Below are 24,441 nucleotides of genomic sequence, written 5' to 3'. Positions count from 1 at the left end.
TTAAGAGTTAAAAACAAATAAAATCTGAACTTTTTCGTGGTGCTTAATTTTTCTCCTGGTTTTGTGAAGTTTTTTCAGCTCATTAACCCACTATTCTTGCTGCATCTAAACAATTTGTTTAACGTAGCTACGTGGTATGTTGGCACACAAATGTCCAATTCCCAGCCCAACTATCTTGCAAAGCTGAAAATTAGAAATTTGTTTCATAGCATTCCATTCCTAATTCTTAGGTAAGATTTCCACGAGCATGTTGTCCCCTTGTAATGTAAACAATTGTCGGGAAACTTTTTGATTATTTCAATTCTAACTCAGGGCGTAACAGAACCTAATGAAACCGTGTGTGAAATAGACCAAGTTACCAAAACGGAAGCAGTCGGCAAAAAACGACGAAAACAACACTGAGTACCATGATTTGATTTTCAAATGACTGAAAACGGCAGTTTTCATCAAGTGCTTTCGACAGTTGCGATCTCTTTACCGGCTTCCTAAGAGCGATGCCACCTGGTGAACCGTAGCGACTAGCGACAATTACTTTCGATGGTCTTGTCGAGTCTCGTACTCAGCTGCCATGCACGAGCGCCGAATGATGGATGAAGGTCTTTTCCAATGATTGCCCAAGACGCTCCTGCTTGCGGAGGAGTATTATAATTGAATTATGAAGTGTAACAATGCGTGCGGCATCGTGTGGATCATAAATCGTTAAGGAGTTTCGTCGCCACCAATCATCCTGTTGTACTCGGTGTAGTTTTTGATCATCTTCGCCCTGTCGAGGGACTCGCGCATAAGTCGTTCGTTCTCTTGGCGTACTGAAACGAGCAATAAGTAACAGAGGTAGAGCTTGAGAAGTTGCCGCTGACAGGTGCGTAGCAGAGGTCGGTATCTAGTTCGAGTGGCATCCCCCAACACTTTGGTCAAGGTAGCACACTCAATTAGTAATTAAAATATTCAATTAGTAGCTACAATAGAACATCAGTAAAATAACATGTGTAAAAGTTCTAGCAATTCCCAAGTGCTTTTCTCCGGTGGTGTTTGGGAAGTGCAATCCAACAGAAGACCTCTCAACTGAGAACCTCAACGTCACTTTGTTGGTCTCAGGCGTGGCCTGACTTAAGAAGCTAACGAAAGATCTCGTACAGCGACATTCTATACGGGGACGATCCTGTGCGGTTTTATATCCTTGCTGATTTTTCCTACCAAATACGTGATCTTAGGTACATTAATATAAGCCCACTACTCGTCGCCCACATCAATTGTTGATGATGTCAAATTAACCAGTCCTTTTATTCGGTGCGGCACTCGGTACTCGAAACAGACCAGCGGACAGAGAAACCAATTTAATTTCCATGCTACAATGCATGCAGAGGACGTCTTTGAAGTTGCCACGCTACAGTTTGCCCAAAAATTATTAGATAATTATGCATTGGATCCCTGATGGAAAGGTACTGGAGAGCTATGCAGAGACTCGCCATTCAACTCTCTTATACTTCAATCACTGCGCTTCGTATTCGCATTGGGCTAAAAAAGGTTTAATGTTAGTATTGTGCGCTATATTTAGCAAACTTAGCAAGCAATCTTTCTAGCAAACCTTATGCAGAATTCATAGTGTTCGAACCACGTTTTGTAAGCGCCCTGGACAAGGGACACTAACTCGATAGAAATTATTTGCATCTTTATTGAAGGTCAGATGCTTTCATCATGAGTTGCGATGGTGATTCTAGATCATTTACATGTTTTCGGTGCTTTATTAGATTGCTTTATATGTTTTGCAGTTTTCATAGAATCTTTGAACATTTTTTGGAATAGCATAATCTGGTTATCTGGGAGATGGTCCAGACTAAGTTCGTTGTTCACTCTCGACAATGACGAATTTCGACTGACGGCTTTAAAAGCGGATGGATTATGAGCACATTATTAGATATTTAGCATAGGAGCTCGCTTCGAAGAATCATGTTTGTCGTTCAATTTCCACATCACTTCTCCATCGAAATCTTACCTGGGTAAACTGGGTTCCTCGAAAGTTCAATGAATAGATTGCACCGAATGTGGAGACTTTGATTGTGCTGCTAGGTCTCCTAGGGCTCACACAGTGTAATTACACTATCGGTCGTGCTATACCTTCGCATAAGGCCACTGGCGTTGAAGTATTCGTTAAATATTACTAATGCGGTTAAGAATGAGAAGAGATTCTCGTTGCACAATTGGTGGGTGTGTGTAAAGTGGCCCAGCTCTCCTCCGTCACTGGTTCGTGTACTGGAAGAGCCACATATTATTGTTAACGCATTTCCAGTGTTGAAACATACACAAAAACGCGTGGAGGACCGAAACGGAACAGTGTGCTCGCCGAACAGTGGATGGCATACATAATGCAAATGTGAAAGGTACGAACCGAACTGAGCTGCCCGTCAGAACCTCTCTAAGGCATTGTTAGGTGTGTCTCCTTTGTTAGCGGATAGTGGATTTCACTACTCAATCGGTTCCAGTTTACTGTATAGGTTTTAATGGTTCACTTGTTAGGTTTAGTTCGCACAGCATGCTGCAATGCCAATGCACACAACCAGAAAACATTCGATTTCATGTTCACGCTTTTACTATAATGTGTGTTGTGTTTTTATTTGTTTATTTGTTTGCCTTTGTTTACTTGTATACCGCCGATAATGGTGCTTTTGATTATAGGTTTGATTCGTTTATTATAGTTTTGTATTGTTTATGATAGTTTTTTTTTTAAAAGACGACTTTTTGAGCGTATGTTTGTTTTTAGATTTGTTGTTTAAAAGTTAGCTGTTAGCAATTTAGTTGTTTCGGTATTAGCATGAGAATGCTCTGTTTTTATGCGTAGTGTAATACTTTCCTTTATAGTGTGTTTGTTTTAATATTTATTTATTACGTCTTCTTGACTAGCTCCGTCCCGTCGTTTATCATTGTGTTATAGTTTGTTTGTTTTTTTTTCTTCTGTACTTTTTATGCTTCAATTGTTATGTTCAACTTGAGTGTTTATTATTGTTTTAACACTACTACTAACTCACGAAAACATCGTGTTTAACATGCTTTAAGATTAGTGGGTCCGGAGGAACGCCGTCGCTGGGTGACCTATGTTCAAAATGTCATCACTGCTATACCCTCTCTCTATCCGCGTAATATGCTGTCGCTATAAACTTATGCCCTGCATGACCGATAACGTTCTTCGTTTTTTTTAGTATTCTGCCAATTCTGCCGACGCCGAGTAGTTCAATCCCATTTCGGTTTTTTCGAGAAACGTGGCCCGATTTACGAAAAAATTTGGCATTGGCTGCTGCCGTAAGCCTCCAGTTTGCTGCGATTGTTTTGTGTTGATTTTTTTTTTTAATATGGCCGCCCTCGTTAGGGTCGTCCTTGGCACTTCGTTGGATATTGTGGAGCTACGATCACGCGGACGTTCTGTAGCAGTTGTCCTAGTTGATGCCGCCTTTCGGGCCGCTGCCGTAGCTGGGGAAAGTCGCGTGCTAGCGACTGGGGTATTGGTCGACACTTCGATCGTGTTCCCCCAACTGGTGGCCAATGCGAGATCAGTAGATGCGACTATGGTGGCGATGGCGCCTGACGACGCCCCAGACGTCACTAACTGTACTGCGTCGTGAGCAGACATAGGATCATTTCACCCGCACCGCCGCCGCCGCCGCCACCACCATCGGCACTGCCTCGTGTCTGCCAGCGTTGCATCGGCGTGCCGCTGTGAGGGAAGCTGATGCGACTAACGTTACTGCATCAATTGCCTCCGTTGTAGTGCTTTGGTGAGTCCTTCGAAACCATGTACGTGGGGATGGCGTGTATGGGTGTGTCGCGGGCGAACGTATACTGGGTTTTGGACTGCGTGGCCGAGCTGCTGCCCGAGCTGGTGTGCGTCAGCGTCACGAGCACCGCCAGCACGCTCAGCAGCGCCAAGGCCAGGAAGACGCCCATCACGAAGCAAACGATGCGCTTCCGCTTCCGGGACGATTCGGTGTCATCGTCGAAGCTGCCGCCCTCGAGCTTCTTGCGCGAATCGGCAAATTTTCGGCGCCCCTTGGGCGGGGCGTTCAACAGTTTCTGGCGGTTCATTTGGTACGTCTTCATGATGACACCGTAGTTGATGTCCATAATGTCCATCGGTATCGGCGAAATGTCTACTCGGCCGGCACCGTCCAGCATCAGGTTGGAGGACAGCTTCTGCGACGCCTTGTAAATCTTGTCCGCCTCGTCCGCGGTGAACGCCATACTGTTCTTCCGGTACGGGCTACTGGTGGCACTGATGATCGCCGGGTGGGGCGGCTCTAGGTCTACGATAAAACTTTTGGACTTTTTCGCCTTAAAATTGTCCCGCGCGTCCTGGCGGCCGTTCTTGTAGCGCAACGAGTAGGACTTTTTCTGGTCAAAGATCGGTGACTTTTGCGGTTTAAAGTCATCGACGAACGTTTGGTTCGGACTGAGCAGATGCACGTTCGAGTGCTGCATGAGCGACCGCCGGAAGCTGTCGCCGCCGCTGCCGGCCACGTACGGCAGCGCCCGGTCCAGGCTGATCGTACTGTTCTTCTGGTTGTACTTTTTGCTGTTCTGGCGACTGACAAAGTCCGAAAACGATTCGCCCTTCTTGTCCGTCCGGCTGTTGCTGCGCGACCGGTAGATCTCGTTCTCTAGCGACGCATTGGCCGAGCTAAACTTCTTGCCTTCCCTCGGGCTCCGCTCGATCACCTCCGACGGGATGTCGTCGCCCAGCGAGTGGAACTTTACCGAGTCTCGCCGCAGGAAGGCAGCGTTTCGTTTCTGCTGCTGATCGAAGTTAAACGACCGGTGCATGTGACAGTTACGCCGGTTCGAGCCCACGTTCGGCGAGTGGTGATAGCTGGACCCGCCAGCCGCCACAGGACTGAGCGCTTTCTCGTCCGCATCGCCAGCGGCACTGCCGGCTCCGGCACTGTCCTGCTTCACCAGGTACTCGCTCGGGTAGATGTGTGTGTGCCGCACGCTGCTGTGCCGGATGATGGGCGCGGCCACGATCTCGTCCGGATTGCCGCCACTATTGGAGCGCGAGTGGAACGACGTGGCCTTGCGGAGCTGGTGCATGGAGGGCGAGTACACGTGCAGCGTGTCGGATCGACGGAACTGTTTGCGGGCTATGCTCCAGGGATCGTCGACTTTCAGCGACGTCGGTGAGGCCTCATTGCGGATGAACACTTTCGGGTCCGGCAAATGTTTCTTCATTGCCACCGGGGACACGCGCTCGACGGGACTGTGGTGCACGATCAGGCTGCTGTCCAACAGTATGGGACTGCTGCCTCCGGCAAAACTGGCACCACCTTCGCAAGGATCGCCGACACCGGCTGCTGGGGCGCTCCGGGGCGAGTAGTTGTCGATCCGCATCGAAACGGTACGATCGGCTGACTTCAGCTTTGGCGGACGTTTTTTACTGATCTCCATCATATCGATTATCGTGGGATCCTGGTGGGAGCTGGCTGAAACCTTGGCCATGCTGACCAGCCTTCGTTGGGCCCACGTCTCGTCGTACGCAGACGGTGCGTGGTGGGTTCGACGGCTTTTGCGTTTGGGTTCTATGGCGACGCTGGTCTGGTGCGCCCCTCTGGCGAGGTGCGTTGCGGGCAGCTAGGAAACCGGCTACGTCTACGTTCCAGAGGCAGCTGCTGGAACTCCCACACTCGCGTAACAGGTGCTAACGTTAACTGAGTTCAGTGCTTCTCACACCAGCCGGAACGGTCTAGTGCGCGACGGGCGTGTGAAATCGGTAGCGACGGCACAAGGGCACAGCCATTCTGTAACGATCCTCGCCACCGCTACTAAACAACTTCGGAAGACGACTATGGCACTGGACAGGTCGCTCATTTGGCAAACGTACACGCGCCTCGGCGTGCTCGGTACTCCGGGTCGGTCGGTCCGGGAGAGTGTAGTGTTACAAACACGCGGCCTCTCCTATATAAACTGGTATAATTATTGTCACCATGCAGACGCGCGCAGTATCCGTTGGACCATTTATCACCTGTCGGTTGCCGGCGGTGTATACATACGCGAACGGCGCACGAATACGTTTAACGCTTTCTAGCCTTTTGATTTAAAATGGTTTTTAATGTTATATGGCACTTATTACGAATTCGGGTTTGAGTGGTTGTGAGCAACACTGGCAACAATACAATCTTCCAAAATGTTGGCTGTGGCTGTGAAGAGCAAAACGGTACCGGGTAGCGGTCATTACGATTTTTGCGACGTTATGATGCGATATTACGGACAGTAACCCGTTCTGTTATTACGCACGTTTATACATCTTTTTTAGTACATTCGATTGAGGTGGTGAGTCTTACACTAATCTTGTTTTCCCAAGTATTGGCTCAGAACCGTCATCAGTAGTTTATAATTCATTAACATGCAATTGTTGTCACAGATCCTTAATATCCTTAATATATGTTGTGGGTTCAAAAAGTTCTGATAATTTTGTTTTTACGCGAACTACGTACATATGTTCGATATGTTGACAAGTTCGGCCCTTTTGAGTAATCAGTCAGTTTTTGACAGATGTTTAGCTTGGGCGTGTTTTGGTTCATCGTTGCTACGTAAAATGGAATCTTTATCAAATTGTGTGTAAAAATTGAAATTGAAAGCGCGATGTAAAACCAAATGTTGACTCTGGCTTACGGTGAAGGTATTATTACCCAAAGCAGCGTTTATCGGTGGTTCAAAATGATCTCAGAGGGCCGAGAAGCTGTGAACTCACGTAGAGACATGTTTGATCGAATGTGAACAGTTTTGCTTACAGTTTTCTTCGATTGCAGTGTTTTGGTGCTTCATGAGTTGTTGCCAAAGAATAGAACGGTCAATAAGGAATATTACCTGCAAGTTATGCGCAATTTGCGCGAAGCAATCCACCACAAACGCCCGGATTTGTGGGAAGAGAAAAATTGGCTTTTGCGTCCCTGGTTACACATCGTTTTTTCTACCCGTATTTTTGGCCCACAAATGATGTCATAGCTACAGCCATTCCCCAGGTCTGGCCCCGCGTGACTTTTTCTTGTTTCCAAAACTCAAATTACCGTTTCGTGGTCAATTACTTTTGGAGTAGACACAAAAGTAGCCGTTGAGCCAAAACACGTCCAAGCAAAACAGCTGTCAAAAATTGACTAATCACTCAAAATGGCCGAAGATGAGTAGCAACATAACGCCACAGAAAAAATCGAAAATCGAATACACCTAGCCCGCGTAAATACAAAGTGACGAGTATAAATCGACGGTGAATGGTTATGTAGTTCGCAGCAACTACTACTACCAGGGGTGTGCGTTGAGATCGGGACTGTTAAAAAGATGGCTGTACCTGTCGATTGGGACTTCCCAGTTTAGCGGTTCATTCATCATTACCTTTTGTTGACATCAGGTAAATGATTTCAGGTCGAAAAAAAATATCTCGGTTTGCAACCCATCATTGAAAGGGTTCGAACATGCCAACTTTTGTGTCTGAAAATGACGTTTTGCGGGGATTATAATTTTTCTGCTCCTCTTGAAGAAAACTGCTTCGGAATCGCACCAAATGCTTGTCGGGACTTGTGTTTGGAAGATCGCAGTGCTTTAAGTGGTTTAAAAAATTCCAAAATAGCGATTTTGACTTTACAAAAAAAAGCCTTGAAGGACTCCAAAAAACGGACTTTCTGATGGGACAGAAAGGTGTTTCACAAGCTCCTAAAACCTGATGAAAACGTTAATTCCGATCACTACTGACAACAAATGATCAATTTGTACCATGCATTGATCGAAAACGACCAAAAAGCCGTTCCTGTTTTCTGAAATGGAGGCGCCTGGTCGCCCGTGGCCTGAGACTTCCATGTCCCCAAAAAACAAAACTGTTTCAGGATACTATCAAATCACTTGGATGGGAGCTGCTATACCTCCTCGCGTTATTCACCAGACTTGGTTCTTTCCGAATATAATTCATTTTCATCGATGGGACACGTATTGGCTGGGCAGCCCTTCGTTTTTCTACGAGGAAGTCGAAATGGAATGACTAAATAGTTTACTTAAAAATTGACTAATCACTCAAAATGGCCGAAGATGAGTAGCAACATAACGCCACAGAAAAAATCGAAAATCGAATACACGTAGCCCGCGTAAATACATAGTGACGAGTGTAAATCGACGGTGAATGGTTTTGTAGTTCGCAGCAACTACTACTAAGTCATGCTGACAACGGGAAGCCGGGGCGATCTGACACTCATTCGTAATGCGGGTGGCATAATCCGAGAATCACACACGCACAACAATACCTTTTGATGTTGATAGCCTCATCGTTTGGCCAATTCAACTGGATTGTTCTTCTTTCAATTTCAAGACGCTCACAGCCTGGCCATTGAAGTGCTTGCTAACCCAAATCTCCCAGTACCATTAACAACGCAGTTGAAATGACGGATGAACGGGGAACTTATACAGGCGAAACAAAAAAAACATAGAAGCCGATGTATGGCGCGACTTGAAACACTGCGCGGGGAGTTCTGGTGTACGGCCAGTAAACTAGATGGTGGCCAAAGAGCTGGCAGCATTCGTTACTGTCACACACATGTCACACAGTTTCGATTCCTCCACCGCCGGATCAGCTTGGATCGCACAGCACTGGATGTATGTGTCCTCGTCCCTTCTCGGGACGGTTGAAACCCACAAGCAACAATGTCATGCTGACCGTGCACAAGGCGGTAGAATGTGAAGCACAAAACTACGGACACCGTAAGCGGACCACGACGGAAAGGTCGGGGACTCTGCGTGCCCTAAATGAATAGTTCGTATTAGAGGTTGGACAGGACCCGGGGGGGCCCGTTGGGCCTCGCCCAGAACGAATCGATGTCAGGCAAAAATCAAACGCCGTTTTCTGTTATGTAACATTTCCGTTTGAACGGAAAACGTGGAAAAACTGTGCAAACTGTGGAACCCGTTTTCGTCATTCCCCTATCGAGAACGGCGCGCCCAGTGTGTTATTATGAGGTCCGTCAGTCCGTCAGTCAGTGCAGCGAGTGTGTGTGTGTGTATCACAGTGCATCCAATAGCCCGGACTTTTGAAGGGTTTGTATAAACACTAATCAGAGAAAGACGATTACAAGCACGACGACGTTCCAGAACGCAGCCACCCTCTCCGGGCCGGGCCGGGCCGGGCCGGTGTATTTGCAAGGTCGCGTCGGAGTGCGGAGTAGTGTAACGAGGCTATTAATAGAACCTTTATCCCTAGGTTAGTGATTTTCCTAGTGCGCTTGCCGGGAAAGATGGAAAAACAAAACAAACTACACCCCATGCATGGTGCCACGGGCGCTGGGAGCGCTAGGTGCGGTTCCTGAACCACCACTACACAGTCAAACATCGTTCGGTACGTTCATGAAGTGGTTAAAAATGCATCACCCGAGACGAGAGAGTGAGTGATTTCCCATTTCTTTTCTGCCCAGATTTACACGCGCTGAGTCCCACCAATCCCGTGCTACGTTTATCGGCAATTATGCATAAGAAATTTTCCCACACCGTTTTCCGTGTTGCCGGCCGGGCCGGGCTGGGCCGGGCTGGGTCGGGCCCCACCATGAAGCTACATTTGTACAGTCACTTCGAAACCATGTCTCGGTGCGGTCGGAGCCACTGCCAATCTTTCTAAGCTCACTGTTAATTTGAAATGAAAGATGGCAGGATGGTGGCGGGCACGAAGGCTAGCACCAGGCGCGGTAGAGCAGCACCGGGTAGCGTACGTCATTATGCCGAGCTGGGATGGGTTTCAAAATTTTCAAGGATTACCGGTCAGGGTGCAGGGTACCAGTGTGTGTCACATGCAGGATGAGTTTCTGAGGGCGATACCTTTACCGTATCCCGTTCGGTTCCAGCCGGAAAGGCACATTTCATGGCCATTGCCAGGCCTGATATGATGCGCTCGCTAGCCCATTTCAAACATCCAGGCAAAAAGTATGTCAGACAAAAATCAATGAAAAAAGTAGAAAGCTCAAAAATAAATTCAAGACAAGGCGGCCAAGCGGCTTAAGAACGATCCCGATCTGTGAGCGGTTCACATGTTTTCGAAACAAAATCGCACCCAAGTACAACTTTCGGCGTGTATCCTTCTTGTATTGCTACTTTTTCGCTCCGTCCGTTTAAAAAGCGTTACAACTGCAGGATTAGCGTCAAAATGTACGGTAAGATACAATTATATTGTTCTTTGCGGAATACCAGTTATGCTCTTAACTACGGCAATGGCAACCGAAGGGAACCGTTTGCATTCAATAAAAAATTTATATAAGGCAAAAGATAATATTGAACTGAACTGTCGTTTGCGAAGCAATGATTCAACCAACTTTAACCCTACCCAACTCTTACACTGCTTCAACTTCTGAGTTCTTTAAAATCAATCATAATAAATAATGTAACCAGCTAAACTATCCATTGTAATTATTCCTTTGCCCGGATCGCAACACTCACACAGGACAGCTCAAGTATTCTACCGTTGAGTTTTTGTTTGAGGGGGCCAAATAGTGGCATAAAACGGTTACATTACATTTGAGCCTAAATACTATTTTATTCAAACCCATCACGAGTTGGGATAAGTTTAAAATATAGTTCCACCTAGCGAGCCACTGATGGTAGAAAGACGAAAATGTGATCACAAAACGACGGTGCAGTTGCACCGCAATTTGTTAATTGTGCTAATGGATTGCACCAAATTGGTAAATTTTTACCTTGCACTCTCCACTCGCCGGACCACTTTTATTGGTACGACGCAGCCCCGCAATCGAAGGATTTCGTGTCGATGTTACATCCGTCATCCTGGCGGTGCTAGTGGCATATGTGCCTCCCCACGAGTGTTATGTCGTATTTTTCCGAAAGTTTGTGGCAGATTCGATAGATCTTGGGGCGGGTTTACGCCGAAACACGACTGATACATCCTCGGCGCCGATCGGTATCCAATCTCTAGATTGATTTAAAAATTCGCTCGAAAAATTTCTTACAGCAGGTGACAGCTAGTTAACTCTCTTGAATTTAAGAAATCTTTTTAAAAGATGCAAAACCGTCTGCCACTTTACAGAATCGTTCGTTGCAGGGTATTACACACGTAAATCAAGCAACAGCATTTTTATCTGCGCCTTACAAGCCGCTCTCGTCACTGTAATACATTACCGTGCGCCGTAGGGTTTACAAACAACAAATGGCGGCACAAAATGACGTCTTTTATGGAACGTTAATCAATGGTGCATAATAGCGTGGTGAAGCTGGGAATTCGCCGCACAACAAAGCCGCCGTTGTAGTGATTTTGTTTGAACCATGTGCGCGTGACAAAAATCTTTAAAAAGCGACCATGCACAGCATAACGGTGTTCACTCCATCCAAGACCCAACAACGTCTGAGAACTGAGCATTTGGGGCCTCTTTTTTTAAGGCTACCAAGGGGGTTCGGCTACGTCACAGCAGTGCTTTGTAAACACATCATTGAGCTTTCTGTTTCCGAACGATGCCTTCAATTTTAATGTACTTTGCTACGAGTGTCAGCAACAGCACCGCATAAATCACCCGTTCGGCATTCCAGAGTTTGTTGAACTGTTAAAGCACACGATTCGTCTTCGTCAGCGGTCCAGCGGTATGGTAATATTCAGCAAGGATCGAAAAAGTACTCATTTTGGCTGTTTAAGGCCCACAGGGCCAGGACGCTTGCTGCTGGCGCTCCCTTAGCAGGCTCTGGCGTTGATGTAAATATAAGAATAAAATGAACAGCTCTTTTGGGTTTTACTAATCGTTGCAAATTTATGCAATCGCTTAGCCGTCTGCAGAACCTTTGGTTCGACTCACTAAACACGCCTGCCGTTGATCACCACCAACAATCGAATGATTGTGCGCATTTCCCCCCTCGATATATTATACCTATCCGTCACGGGCACGGTCGGTGTGGGCGAGCGCGCCCGCTGCTGTGTAGTGTGATATTTATTTGCCATCCACTTTTTTTCTCGCGCTCGAACTAATTCTTCTGTCATTTGCGATAGACCATATCCGTTTTGTCCCGTTAAGCTGTCCTATGGCGACCGGGGGGATTAATAAAAATGGAACAGTGTACAACAACCGACACGGCGATATTTTAAGCTCGACTGTGGCCTGGCCGGTGAGGGGCTGAGACTTTTAGATCCGGACGCCTGTTCCACGCCATAGATGATTTCAAACAACCTTGTGATCTGGGGCGGGCGTTACAAGAACCGTTATGCACACTTTGGCCGATTTTGGGCATTCCGATGAGTGTTCAGAAGGCAGTTTTAGTTATCACAGAGAGAGAGAGAGAGAGAGGGAGAGAGAGGGGGGGAGAGAGAGAGAGAGAGAGTTTCCCAGCATAATGGTAAACATTCCAACCAAAATTCTCACGTTGTTTTTCATAAACTTGAGCCGAAATCAAAATGCAGGCCGATGATGGCCAGTTTTGCAATGGCCCAGTTGGCCAGCAGATACTTTACGGATAGCGCACTAACACGACTGTTGGAAATTTGGAAACTCTCGAGTAACAAAAAAAACTTCCATACGCATATCCTGGGAGCTCATTATAGTGATGTATTTTCATTTATCATCCGTAGTCCGTAGTGCAACCAGAATTACAAATACGCCCATTGTAGGAGACCAGTGAAGTAATTAACGAGCCAACCGCCACCGTACACTAACACACGAGCAACCGAGCTATCGAGCACGGGTTTCCAGGTATAGCTTTTGTGTAACACGCCTTTTTCTCTCCCTTTGTATCCTAGGAGAGTGGAACCATATAGCACCGTGCTGACGAAATGCTTCGATCTTGGGCACACGATCGCACGACACACGACGCCATACGAACAGCATACTGTTGCTGGAACATACAACCAATCGAGCGCACTGCCGATAACACCCAATAGTCTGTGTCTGTGATTTCTGCGCCATCTATCATTAATGCTTTCTGCGTTTGAACTGTCGACGATTCGCGCCGCTCACCACACACGGCGCTTTAGGGTGTTGTACCACGAATTTGAACAAGCGTTCCTAATTGTGTTTGACTTTGCGATTGCTCCACACATTCACGCCACGCACGGCAAAGGCTAGAACAGGGGCAAAACTCAACATAGCCCACAGAAAACGGTTGCCACACTGGCGGGCACTTTTCTTACGTTGTAACAGTCTAAAACGGGTATCTGTACGCTCTTGGTTTCAAGCTAGTACTGAAAAGATGCAATCATTGAGCTACTCGAAGAAGCAACATGTTGAACATGTTGAATCGTTGAGATCCTTTCGGCCGCGGTGAGTGGTTTATCAATGACCCTCAGTGTTCGGGCGGGCACGGAAAATACGTTTCAGGGTTTATCGTGCACTCACGCCCCTGAGCGGCGAGTGCTTCCAGTGAACGTGTTCAATTTCGCAATTTTCGAAGGCGTTAGGCGAACCTGCGGATCCTACGGACGAGCATTACAGCCTTTCGGAGCCGTGCTGCCGAAGGCGTTCTTTGGCGAAGCCATCACAGACACAGTATTATCAGCGAGCGGCGAGCCATCATCAGGGTGGTTGCTGAGTGCCACCAGCGCCGTGACCATGTGACCTGTTGACCGGTAGATAATTAATGCGCCCTACAGCTGCGGTGTGGCGGCCTGTGGCATTCGGAAACATTCTCAAGTCGCCAAGTCGGGCGACTTTGGCGCCCTATAGTGATGCACCCGCTCGATGGATATTGAAATGTTGCCCCAGCATGTAGCAGCATGTTCGGCAACGGCAACGTAAAGTAAAACCCGTGTACCGTGTACCGTGAGCTCTTTTGTCTGCTGGGATTATTTTTATTTACAAAAACCGACCAGCAGACACTCAACGCACGGACGCACGGGCAGCCCGCCCAACATCCGAACCTAAAAATGGCTATACCATAATCAACCACGCACACTGGCGCAAACGCACTGAACACTAAACACTGCACAGGCCAATAAAAGATCGGAATATGTGTCTTGCAAGCAGCTAAGCAGTTAATCTCTCGGTGCACGATATCAAACGGAAACAGTTGTAGAAGGTTCGAAATCATTAGTTTTTCAATGGCCAACATGTATCAAACACGTGATATTTCGTTTCAAATACCTTCGCGGCAAACCCATTACATAAATCAATCAAAAAGGACCACGCGCTAAAATGCTCATTCGATGGAGGCGCCTGGTACGTTTCGCCTTTCGCCTTGTTTTGCAAATGAAGATCGTTCACCTGCAACGGGTATGTGTAGACAATGCTTTGTGCGGGTAGAAAACACATTGTTCTAGCCACGTACAGGGTCGCGACGCCTTCTCAAGGCCATTTAACTGCTTGACACACCCTTTATAAGCCCAAAAGATCTGCACATTTGTCACAAAGGACAACGGGGGGGTCAGTATGTTTGTGTGTGTGGAAGAGAGTGAAATTATCAATAAAGTTCTACTGATTGTATTTTATTTGTTTAATCATACGACTAAGACTTGAATCAATATGCACAGGGAGCCGATAGCCGGTTGATTGCTAAAATACTTCACGAGAACTCTCAACAATTAATGTTGAATCATATCGCATTTTCGGGTTTTTCCCTTACCAGACAAGGGTTTGGGATCTTTGAAAAAATCCAACAATTAACTAGTCTACAGAAAGGTACGTTTCAGTAACTGAACTTATTCACAGGATGTTGCTTTTGGTCGATTAAAGCGAACTATAGATGTAGTAACCCCTGCAACGATGATCTCCAGGCGGGAGACTACAAAGAAGGTGTGAAAAAGTAGGAACGCAATAGAACCGACTAATCACACGCAAATATTGCTCGTGTTGCAGAAAGTCCGCCCTTTTTACGTCATAAGAATTGGCCGCGTGTGTAGGAAAGCGGTGCAGCCTGCGGTGGATGCTCCATTTTGCGTCTCCGAACTGCAACTGCGACCGCCGACTGCACGGGCGAACGCAACAATTTGCCGTATAAATAATTCTGCATGCCGTGCGAGCTGAACCACACGCATACGCTTATGCATATCACAAAGAGTGCCCAAACACACCCATTTCGTGGACGTGGTGAGAGGCTTCCCACGTGACCGGTTTTCCGCACAGTATGGGTGAGCGAGGCCACCGTTCGAGCCGACGAACGTGAACCTGGCGGGATTCACTGGAAGGAAAATGAGCGGCGCCCGATGAGCCGGCACATCTGAGCTCCACGCTGCGCGTGACGTGAGTGAAATATGGTTATATAAACTTTACGTTTCCTTGGGACGGTCGCCAAACTGAAAAGAACAGGACGTTCCGGGATATCTCCGAACGGTGGGCCAACGGGGCTTCACGTCGCTGAGCCACTCTGATAACATCTCCGATGAGCACGTGGGTGACGATGATTAGAGCACTTCTACGGTCCCATATCAGACGGTTATCGGTACGCCCATCAGACGCCAGTCATACGACAGCCAGATTTAGGCGGAGACATTGCTGGATGTCCTTTTGCTGTACACGTCTGCTACTTCTACTAACCTGTCAATTCGAGTAGCTATCGTTACCACTAAATGGTATTTCGATTGCATAACGATAAAGACCTGTAAGTGTAACGTACGCAGGTTGACAGGTTCAAATTTTGAATTGATCCCGCGAGAAATCGCAAAAACGCAACGCTCGTCGTGCTTGTCACTTCATGATGGCCATCTAATCGAAGTTTTAACTTTAAGATGTCAGTCTGCTGTTACGTCACATGGGTGCAGTTTAAAATGAGTAGACCTTACTGACCTCCGAAAAGTTCCCGCCCATTAGCTTGTTACGCAAACTTCTTTTTTTAAAGTGCCATGTTCCACAGCTACGTAAATTTGATAATTGCAGTGTTATTAAAATACGCAAAAGAAGTAAAAAACAAACAAAATATAGTTCCATAACAAAAAAAAACATAATTGAAACAACTTCAGTTTGACTGACAGAGTTTGAGTTTGACAACGGAACCTTTGACGCTTGCTTTGTTACCACCAACTTCAACCAACAGTTTTAAAGGTACTTCTTCTGGTAAAAATGCAACTTTCTTTACTTCCTCAGAGCTGTTTCAGTTTCTCTGTAAATGGTTGTCATTTCACGTACTTTGAAAATTTAGCATTCTTTCTGTCGTATTAGATGCACAAGAATTCCCGTTGGCTCTCGCTGATGCGCTGATCTTTAACGTTTTTTCGCACATTTTGTCCGGAAACTCGAAATTCTTTCCATGCATCCTTTTGCTCATGACGAGGACGGGAATCGTAGTGTAGGTTAACACCAGACGATGTACTGGGTGTACTGTAAATCTTTAACCGCTGACGTTGATATCGTTAAACCACGTACTATAAATACGAATGTAACTGGATCGAGATGTTGATAAAATCATATATCCTTACTAACCCAGAACAGTGAGCTAACTGAATAATCCAAAAATACCCTACCGATTAAGAAGCTTCTGTGCTCCTTAAAAAATGTTGGTCGTTGTGTAATGTAATGTTACAGCGATACAAATCTGCTTAAACGTATAGCCAATTAAATCGTTTTCCACATTCCATTCCTGATCGGATCGGTATTTGAAGGGTTCCATTACCCTCGTTCCATTAAGGGACGTTCGTTTTCGGTTGATACTAATTTTATCCCAATCGGCTTTAAAATACAACGACGTTACACTCTGTACCCTCGAAATTGTTCGTCACTTACTCCGAATTCCGGTAAAACCGAATTCAGTACGTTCGGCACATTCGAACACCGTAAATAGGATTTTTTGTGGTATGGGCCATTTCCATTTATTTCGATTGACTTGAGCTTTCTGTCACCCCCAGACGTGTGTTCAAGCGTAGGTTTGATTTTAAATTTGGGTGTCGGTAAACCGGTGGAAGTAACCTTAATATCAATGAACAATAATCAATCGGAGCCATGTTCTTTCCAAGTACTGGAGCTTTGTTCTTGCGCTCGAGAATAAATACACGCTGCTATGTAAAGCACGTACCAGAACAATACTTTGGAGTGTTACAACTGAATTGTACCATGCTGAATCTTCGGAGACCGTGTTTGTCGCAGCGTTTCCTTTTAATAATTAGAATAATTGGTTCAAACAAATGTCTTCAAAAACTATTAATTGTGAAAAACCGGCTTGCGTGGAGAAGATAATTAGTTTTGCTGTTACTAGCAAATATCAGTGCCCTGGTTAAGTACAAGTACAGTACAAAAAACCCAAAACAACCCAAAAACGTTCTCATCCCTCCGTAAGTTTGCCCGTGCATGTCCGTCCGTGTATTAGAGCCACCGGAAAGTCTGGTCACGCGAACTGGTTTTTACTTTTCTCCGACCCTGCCAGATTTGGGTCTTGGCTTTCTCTCGGTTTGACTTTATTTTTCTTCATCAAACGACAAAAAAGTCCGGTACAGCGAAGAACGTTTTGTGGAAAATATTCAAACAGGTGGTCGATCAACTAGTGAACCACAAAGCCAATGCTGGCTATGGTCGGTACACTTCTTTGACACTTGAACTATTCGCAGGCTTTTATCGCTAGAGGAGAGCAAAGATGATTTTGAAGGATGCTTCAAAAGTGCGGATATTGGTACACAAAGTCGAGACGGAAGCCGTTCGTGCCATTTTGTTTGTTGAAATGCATTTTTCTTTGTAACGTTTTCCGCCCTCTTTAGGCCTTTGTCGAACGAATCAGGAGTCGAGATGGTGACGATAAAACCATCACGACATGGTTTTTCATTTCGCTCTCAACGGGGTTCCCAGTGTCCTGTTGGTCTTTCGTATCGATTATACACTCGAAGGAGCTGATGGTGTCGTATTCCTGGAACTGTAACGAAATTTGCCATTCCCACATGGGGAGCGCAGTGAATAGAGCTTTGGTTGGATTGGATTCACTTTGCGAGGCAACTACATGGTGATAGTGTGCAAACAATCCGCCAGCGGTCGTTACACATATTAAACTCAATTTGATACTAGACGATGCTCAGCTGATGAAAAGTGATCCTAAAAGTGGTTTCTGTTCCATCACAGATTTCGGTGTTTGGCAATAAAATTAATCCGGATTGACAAATATTTTTATTAGGATGGATGAGAATAATGAAGCTATTGCAATGCAGTAAGACGATAATCTGTTAAACAGCGTACGGAATTGGACAGCCCCCGGCAAGCCGAGGTTGTTGATGTCTGTGGAGAAAACCCCAAGCTACGCTGGAAGGCAAATCTTTTTCTTATTTTGATTTTTACAGCCGCTCACAAATCGCAACGAAGTGGCGATTGAAGTAACCATTAAATTTAAAATACCAGCACGAGGCTCGGATCGAAATCTCGTTGTTGAATCATCGCTTCACCTTTGCTTACAATTTCGCAAAGTCAAGTACTACAAAATTACAGTCCTTAATTTAAGGGCTATTTAAGGATGTTTTATTGTTGCAATTTAGAAGAAATATGAAAGAGTAGATGACTCGTCGAACCTCACATACTTTTGGTACAAACCTTGGTGTACTTTTTTCAGGTAAGTTCAGGTATTAATTTTTTTCAATAACCTTCAGAATTAGGACTTAGGGCTGTTTCATGCGTCATCTGCAGGACATTCATGCAGAACAATAATATTTCCAACAGGACAGTGACTTGAGAGTATTTTCACCTACTATTGGAGGTCCGAAAGGTCGTGTGCTTACCCCAAGTCCTTTCAATATCTTGCCATCCACCCTACCTAAGGTGAAAAAGCCCCTAGTTTTTCAATGGGGATGAGCAATCTGCTTTTTGTATATTAAGTCGGACAGATTTTCCTAAATCCTAAACACACATATTAATTAGTAACATCGAAATACCCTGAAGCTAGTCCGTAACACATTTAGGAGTAAACTTAGACCAAAAATTTAATTTTAAAACACACTTAAATAATACTGCAATAGTGCAACGTGAAAAGATATTTAGGACACTATACTCCTTTATAAATAGAAATTCAAAATTGAATCTGAAAAACAAATTACTTATTTTACAAACCAACAGTAAGTTATTTTATTTAAGCAAGTTAATAAAAGCAATCTTAAACTTAGCTTTCCGAGCTCGAATTATTATGTGAGCCCCATTTAGTCGGTAAACTGTACATAGTATAGGTTTTTGCAAACTTTTACTACTTCTCCTACAGGACAGTGATCTAAAGCATGCGTCTATTAATTTAAAAAGAAGTTTCTTTAAGACAATGTCCTTGGCAGTCTCTGGCAACGTTCGTTAACGACCTCGCTTTGATCAATGCGAACTGATGAAAGAGGAATCGTCATTAAAAATGTTTATCAGATTTACGGCTTATAGGGTATAGGTGATTCCACCCTATCAGAGCGCAAATGGCCAGGATTTGCCACCAGCGGTTGATTAAAGAATCTATCTAGGAAGATAAAAATCTAATAACGCGTTTTGCAACTATACTTTTTGAAGCCCATGTCCCCCCTATGTCGACTTTTGTCGACTTGACTTTATCGACTTCTGTTGGAGGTGCGCCATCTAACAAAATTGTCGATGTCCAAATCATATGCAATTCTCAACAAATCGGTAACGGACGGACGCTTTTTCCCTTTCATTTGTAGTAAAACCGAAAACTTAACAAAGGCAGCATTCAAAAAGTTACAATCATATAATATAAACATATTTCTAGCAGCATTCTAAATGCTTTAGTAGATTTGCAAGTCCAACGAATTTACTACCAGTACTGTCACAAATCACAGTATACAAATTGAGAATAGTGTACTCATCATTAAACAGCATTCCAAAACAGATGATACGATGCTCATTCCGTAGTTTGCCCGTATAATGCTCCTTTTATTGTCACGCGATGTTCGTCGGCCCTCTGTCCACCAAACTCATTTGCGGTGCATTCATCCCACATTATGAACAGAAGGCAAATAATAGACCGCAATGATTGGCGAACACGAGAGACCGTATTGCGTTCGGAAAAGTTAATTTCTCTACTGTAAAATCTGTGTCGGTCGTGGCACAAAACCGAGAGGAAACGATAAATCAGAGAACTTCCCTGGATATGAGAAGATGCGAATGGTTCGTGAGCAGACATGTGGGAATGCGCTGGGAGAGCAATGGTCAGCGCAAGCGCATGGCCACTGCCACTTCACGTTTCCGGCGGATGGTGCTCTTTTCTCATTTACCGTTCGGATGTCGGGAAATTCGGAACGCTTTCCTGATGGCCCAAACCGTCAGTTGGAGTGAAGACTCGAGGCGGGCAAGTTGTATTGCATGCAGTGTCTGGTATGCGAGTTACTAAGGTACGTAACTATACAGCGATAGGAAGTCGGTATACAGCGAAAGGGAGTATAAGCTCCTTCTACTTACCCATATCATCAATAATAGGAGCCATCCGCAGAGTGATTCCAACAAGTAGTAGGCACATAATTAGCAGTAAGCAAGCAGTCGCTATGATCGTCCAGCGGGCACGTTGTGGCAGATCGTCGGGGTCTATCACCTGTAAATGAAAATAAAACAATATCTTCCATCAACGTGGCTGCTACTGTGTGATGAGGACGGGATTGGCGCATTTGGAAGTAGGTGTAAACTATGTACGGTGATAAAACAGTGCACAAAGAATGCTTTCGGAATACAAGCGACATCGAGATACATTGAGCTGCCATCTTACCTTCACGCTTTGGTCGTCCAAATCGTGTACTAGGATTTTTCGCTTTTTATGTCGTGTTTTCTTACAGTGTCGATGGTGGTGATGATGATGTCTGCTTGCCATCCATCCAGTGATGTATTGCCCCAAAAGGAATGTAAACAACACGAAAGAAAAAAAAACTATCATGAAATAAAACTTGACAATGGTTCTCTTGTGCACAGTAAGAGGACAACTTGAGCGGGGCCGTAGAACGTATGCATGTTGCGTCTGAAGAGCTCTGTTCTGATTAGAAATGACAACAGTCTCATGTTACAAGCATGTGATATAGCTGAAGAGAGACCCCCGAGACTACTCCAGGGAGCGCTTATTAGCATACATGACTATCCTCTTGAGTGAAGAGCTCTACAAGTGGACATAGCAGAATTCAGCTCTTCCTATGCTACTATTGTTGGCCAAGCATGGATGTTTGGCGTATCATCGAATTTCATTTGTTCACTTAACCTCCGTTGGAACCGACTGTGCGTTGCAACTTAGAATCTCAAATAACGGCACGTAGAGGCACTTCTTACCTGTGCTTGTGTTTCTTCTTTTTCTCAGACACTATCGAATCGAGTTCACCGTGACAGTCTGACTCCATTTGCATCGAAATATCATACATCAAATCTTCGTCGTAAGGAAACTGGCTGTAATGCCCCGTGGATGATGATATTATTGTGACGACCACAATAGCAGATATCAATATGAAAAGAGAAAAGGAATGACCAGAAATTAAGTTGTTTAACGCCGTGGAAAGCTGAAAGCTGGGGAAAACTATTTACTGAAGTTGCTGTTTTATATCCATTAATATTGCTTTTAAACTCAATTGAACCCTCCACAGACTTTGATGCACGGAATAAAAGCCTTCATTAGTCAGGAGAACATTTTAACATCTTTCTTGTGGTATCTATTGTTGCGTTAGGGACATCCCTCCAATTTCTTAACACGTTTGGCAAATCTATCAAGGATGGTTAACTGATCTATGGGATTAAGTGTGTTTAAAATAAGTTTGGTAATTATGCTTCTCAATCAGATGGACTGATTATCAGTTTTTGCCGATAGGTTTGAAAGGGAAAGGGCGACGAGGTTTTGAAGGGACCTCACGCCACTATCACATTTTCACAAATGTGAGCAACACTTACATAAGCTGATTTGGTGGACGACTAAGGATGCAGTGCTGCAATCCACTGCCACCGCCGCCGCCGCCGCTGCCGCCGCCACTACCACCGCTGCCACTGGTCGTTGGGAACACAATGACGGGATCAGAGCATCGTTTCAAATATTCTAGAACAGGAGGATGAGTAAAAAAGTTACTTTGAGAACATCGACCGTTCCAGTGACATTGAATGTTGCGGAGTTGGGCTTTCGGTGGTCGCTTCGAGATATGTGCAGCAACGTAACGTGGGTCTTTAACGTGGAGTACAGAACAAGAACAAGTAGTGCGTACAAAGGGAGCAAATGGTTGGGGACACGTAGGGCACTACTCAAACTATTACGTGGTAAACGCTGCATTCCTTTTTCTACTTACTGTATTTCCGTTTGTTTAGCTTGTCTTCGTCGCTTTCGTTCACATCGTAGCCCATAATGTACGAGGAATCGCCGTAACCGTAACTGCCGGCTCCATTGCCCTTGCGATGGTGATGTTCTTTCGCGTTTGATCTGCGGCTGCACTGCGCGTAGCAACTGTTACCCGCCGCGACTTGGGAAGGTACACCGGTGACGGTACCGGAGGTAGTAGGTCCGTGGTGTAGCTCAACGTTACAGCTTGATTGTCGAAGGAAATTGCCCTCCTTGCGGTGCTGTTGGCTGCCCGATGCGCGAGTCAAGTTGGTGATGGACTTAGCCAGTTCCGCGGTTTTGACCATCGAGGTGCTTAAGGTTTCGTCCACCACCGAGGAGTACACAGGCGGCGGGTGCTTGTGTGACGCGGAAGGGGAGGGGTCTTGGACGTAAGGTTTGTTCAGCTCGCCCACGGAACAGTACGTGGTGGTGGTGCCCCTAGGCGGTCGTCGGCAATGTTGCAGCTTAACCGTATCACTAACCGGCGGTGATTGACGTGCGGTATGCGTTGCTATCACAGCTAAGTTGGATGCCGTCAGTTGATTAAAGCTTTCAATGAATCCTAGAGTAGATGGAGACTCTGCCAAGGGTTCTCCGAGCGCGGTATTGTCATCGTCCGCAATGGCACTGTGATTGTTACAATTTTTTTGTGCTAATTTGTTTTTCATACTAGCGCTACTACTACTACCGCCATTAGTTCCTAGTAACTGTGTGGATTTGGTGGTGCCACCACGCGCGGTACGCCGGCCGTCACCAGCCGTCGGTACTAGCTTCTGATCCTTCACTATCACAGTGGAGTTGTAGTGCTGTTGGTGCTGCTGCAGGTGCTGCAAATGGTTCGCTTCCGCCTTGCTGAGATCCATTACGGAGCTATCACACTCTATGGCACTCGTTTTCGTCGACGAATGCTGACGATAGGTTGCGGGGCTGAATGTCAGGTGCCGGCCCTCCGCACCTGTCGTCCGCTGTCGGCGTAGTATCGGACTGTTTTGAGCGCTTATCGACTTAGCTTCCAGCAAACGCAGCCGATTGACCGCACTTCCGGGTGACAGGTACGAACCCGTGCCGAATCGATAACCAGCGGCAGAAGCGGCAGCGGCGTGTTGCTGGACCACCGAGTTTTTGATGATCGATATCGGCTCGGAGGCAGTGCTTCCCCGTTTTCCCGACACACTGCTGACCCCGTCCAGCTCTATCGCCACGTTCGTTGCGCTATCGTTGAGATCAAACGATTCGTGTTCTATTTCGATCGAAATAGGCTCAAACACCGACGGGTTTCTCGTTGTAGTCTTTTGATCGCTCCGTTGCGGAAGCACGCCTGCTTTGATCACAGTTGACTCTCTCGTCCGGCCGACATCTGCGTTTGACGGTTGACCGCTATCAGAGCTCGTTGGCGTCAGGTTCACCGGATTATCACGTACCAAGCTAGGTGAGTAACATTCGTCTCTGGAAATGTCCGCCCGGAACCTACGGGCTGAGTCAACCGCATTCGTCGTCACAACCACATTGCCATCGGAGTCCACCAACGACGACAGGTCGCCGATTTCAACGATCACCTCGTCGGCGTCATCGCTGATTAGGGAATTATCGATGGCCCCATTCGCTTTCCGATCTTCACTCTCGTAGGTACACCACTCACCAGAATCGTCGTGGTGCCGATTAGTTCCAGCCGATCCGACGGCACGCTCAGCCAGTGTCCCATTGTGATCGGCATAGTCTGCCTCACTGGCGCCTTCGGGATCTCCGGCAGTGATGCTGCCGCTTGCAGATGTAGTTACCGATTGATGGCAGCAGGCAGTGGTTACCTTGCGGTTGAAAACAGCTTTGCGCAAGAGCCGTGATTTTTTGTGCCGCTTCTTGAACTCACACTCACGCTTGATCGCCAGCATCTTATTCTCGACCAACGTCGAGAACACGGCCTCAAACTGAATCGCCCGCCCCAGATCACCGAGGGTGCCATTCGTGCACACAGCTTTATCAACTTTCATCCTTCCGTCGCAAAATTTCAGCGCCAAAATAGTGGAACAAGCCGGACAGCCAAGCTACGTACTGGATTTTCAACATAAAAGCTTCACAAATCGTTAACAATCGTCAAAACAGGATTACGTTCACCGAGCGAAACAGCGTAACAATGTGATGCCAACACGTTCTGCATCTTTTTTTCTGCCGAAAGTACGTTTGTGTACAACGTAATGCCGTTTACCAGTAACTATGAGTATTTTGAACGACGGTGCTAGCTGTGATTTGTCCAGCGTATGAAACCTTCATTCCTTATGCTGCGCA

At 46.0% G+C, this 24,441-nt stretch overlaps 2 protein-coding genes across 2 annotated transcripts; both read right to left on the bottom strand.

Moving 5' to 3' along the window:
• Nucleotides 1-672: 672 nt before the first annotated feature.
• Nucleotides 673-24,146, bottom strand: LOC128278843 (uncharacterized). The gene is made up of 7 exons (XM_053017569.1): nt 22,867-24,146; nt 22,127-22,785; nt 21,741-21,882; nt 21,132-21,245; nt 20,584-20,674; nt 20,283-20,412; nt 673-806 (listed from the first exon to the last, which is right to left on the bottom strand). Exons 1-7 carry the CDS (start codon nt 24,144-24,146, stop codon nt 700-702), a joined length of 2,523 nt encoding a protein of 840 aa, XP_052873529.1. The 3' UTR covers nt 673-699.
• Nucleotides 3,742-5,481, bottom strand: LOC128268012 (uncharacterized). The gene has a single exon (XM_053004999.1). It carries the CDS (start codon nt 5,479-5,481, stop codon nt 3,742-3,744), a length of 1,740 nt encoding a protein of 579 aa, XP_052860959.1.
• Nucleotides 24,147-24,441: the final 295 nt, after the last annotated feature.

This window comes from Anopheles cruzii, chromosome 2 (genome assembly GCF_943734635.1).
Source record: "Anopheles cruzii chromosome 2, idAnoCruzAS_RS32_06, whole genome shotgun sequence".
In the NCBI taxonomy this organism is placed as follows: domain Eukaryota; kingdom Metazoa; phylum Arthropoda; class Insecta; order Diptera; family Culicidae; genus Anopheles; species Anopheles cruzii.
Note: the sequence above shows the minus strand (reverse complement) of the source record. Positions and strands in the feature narration are given on the sequence as shown.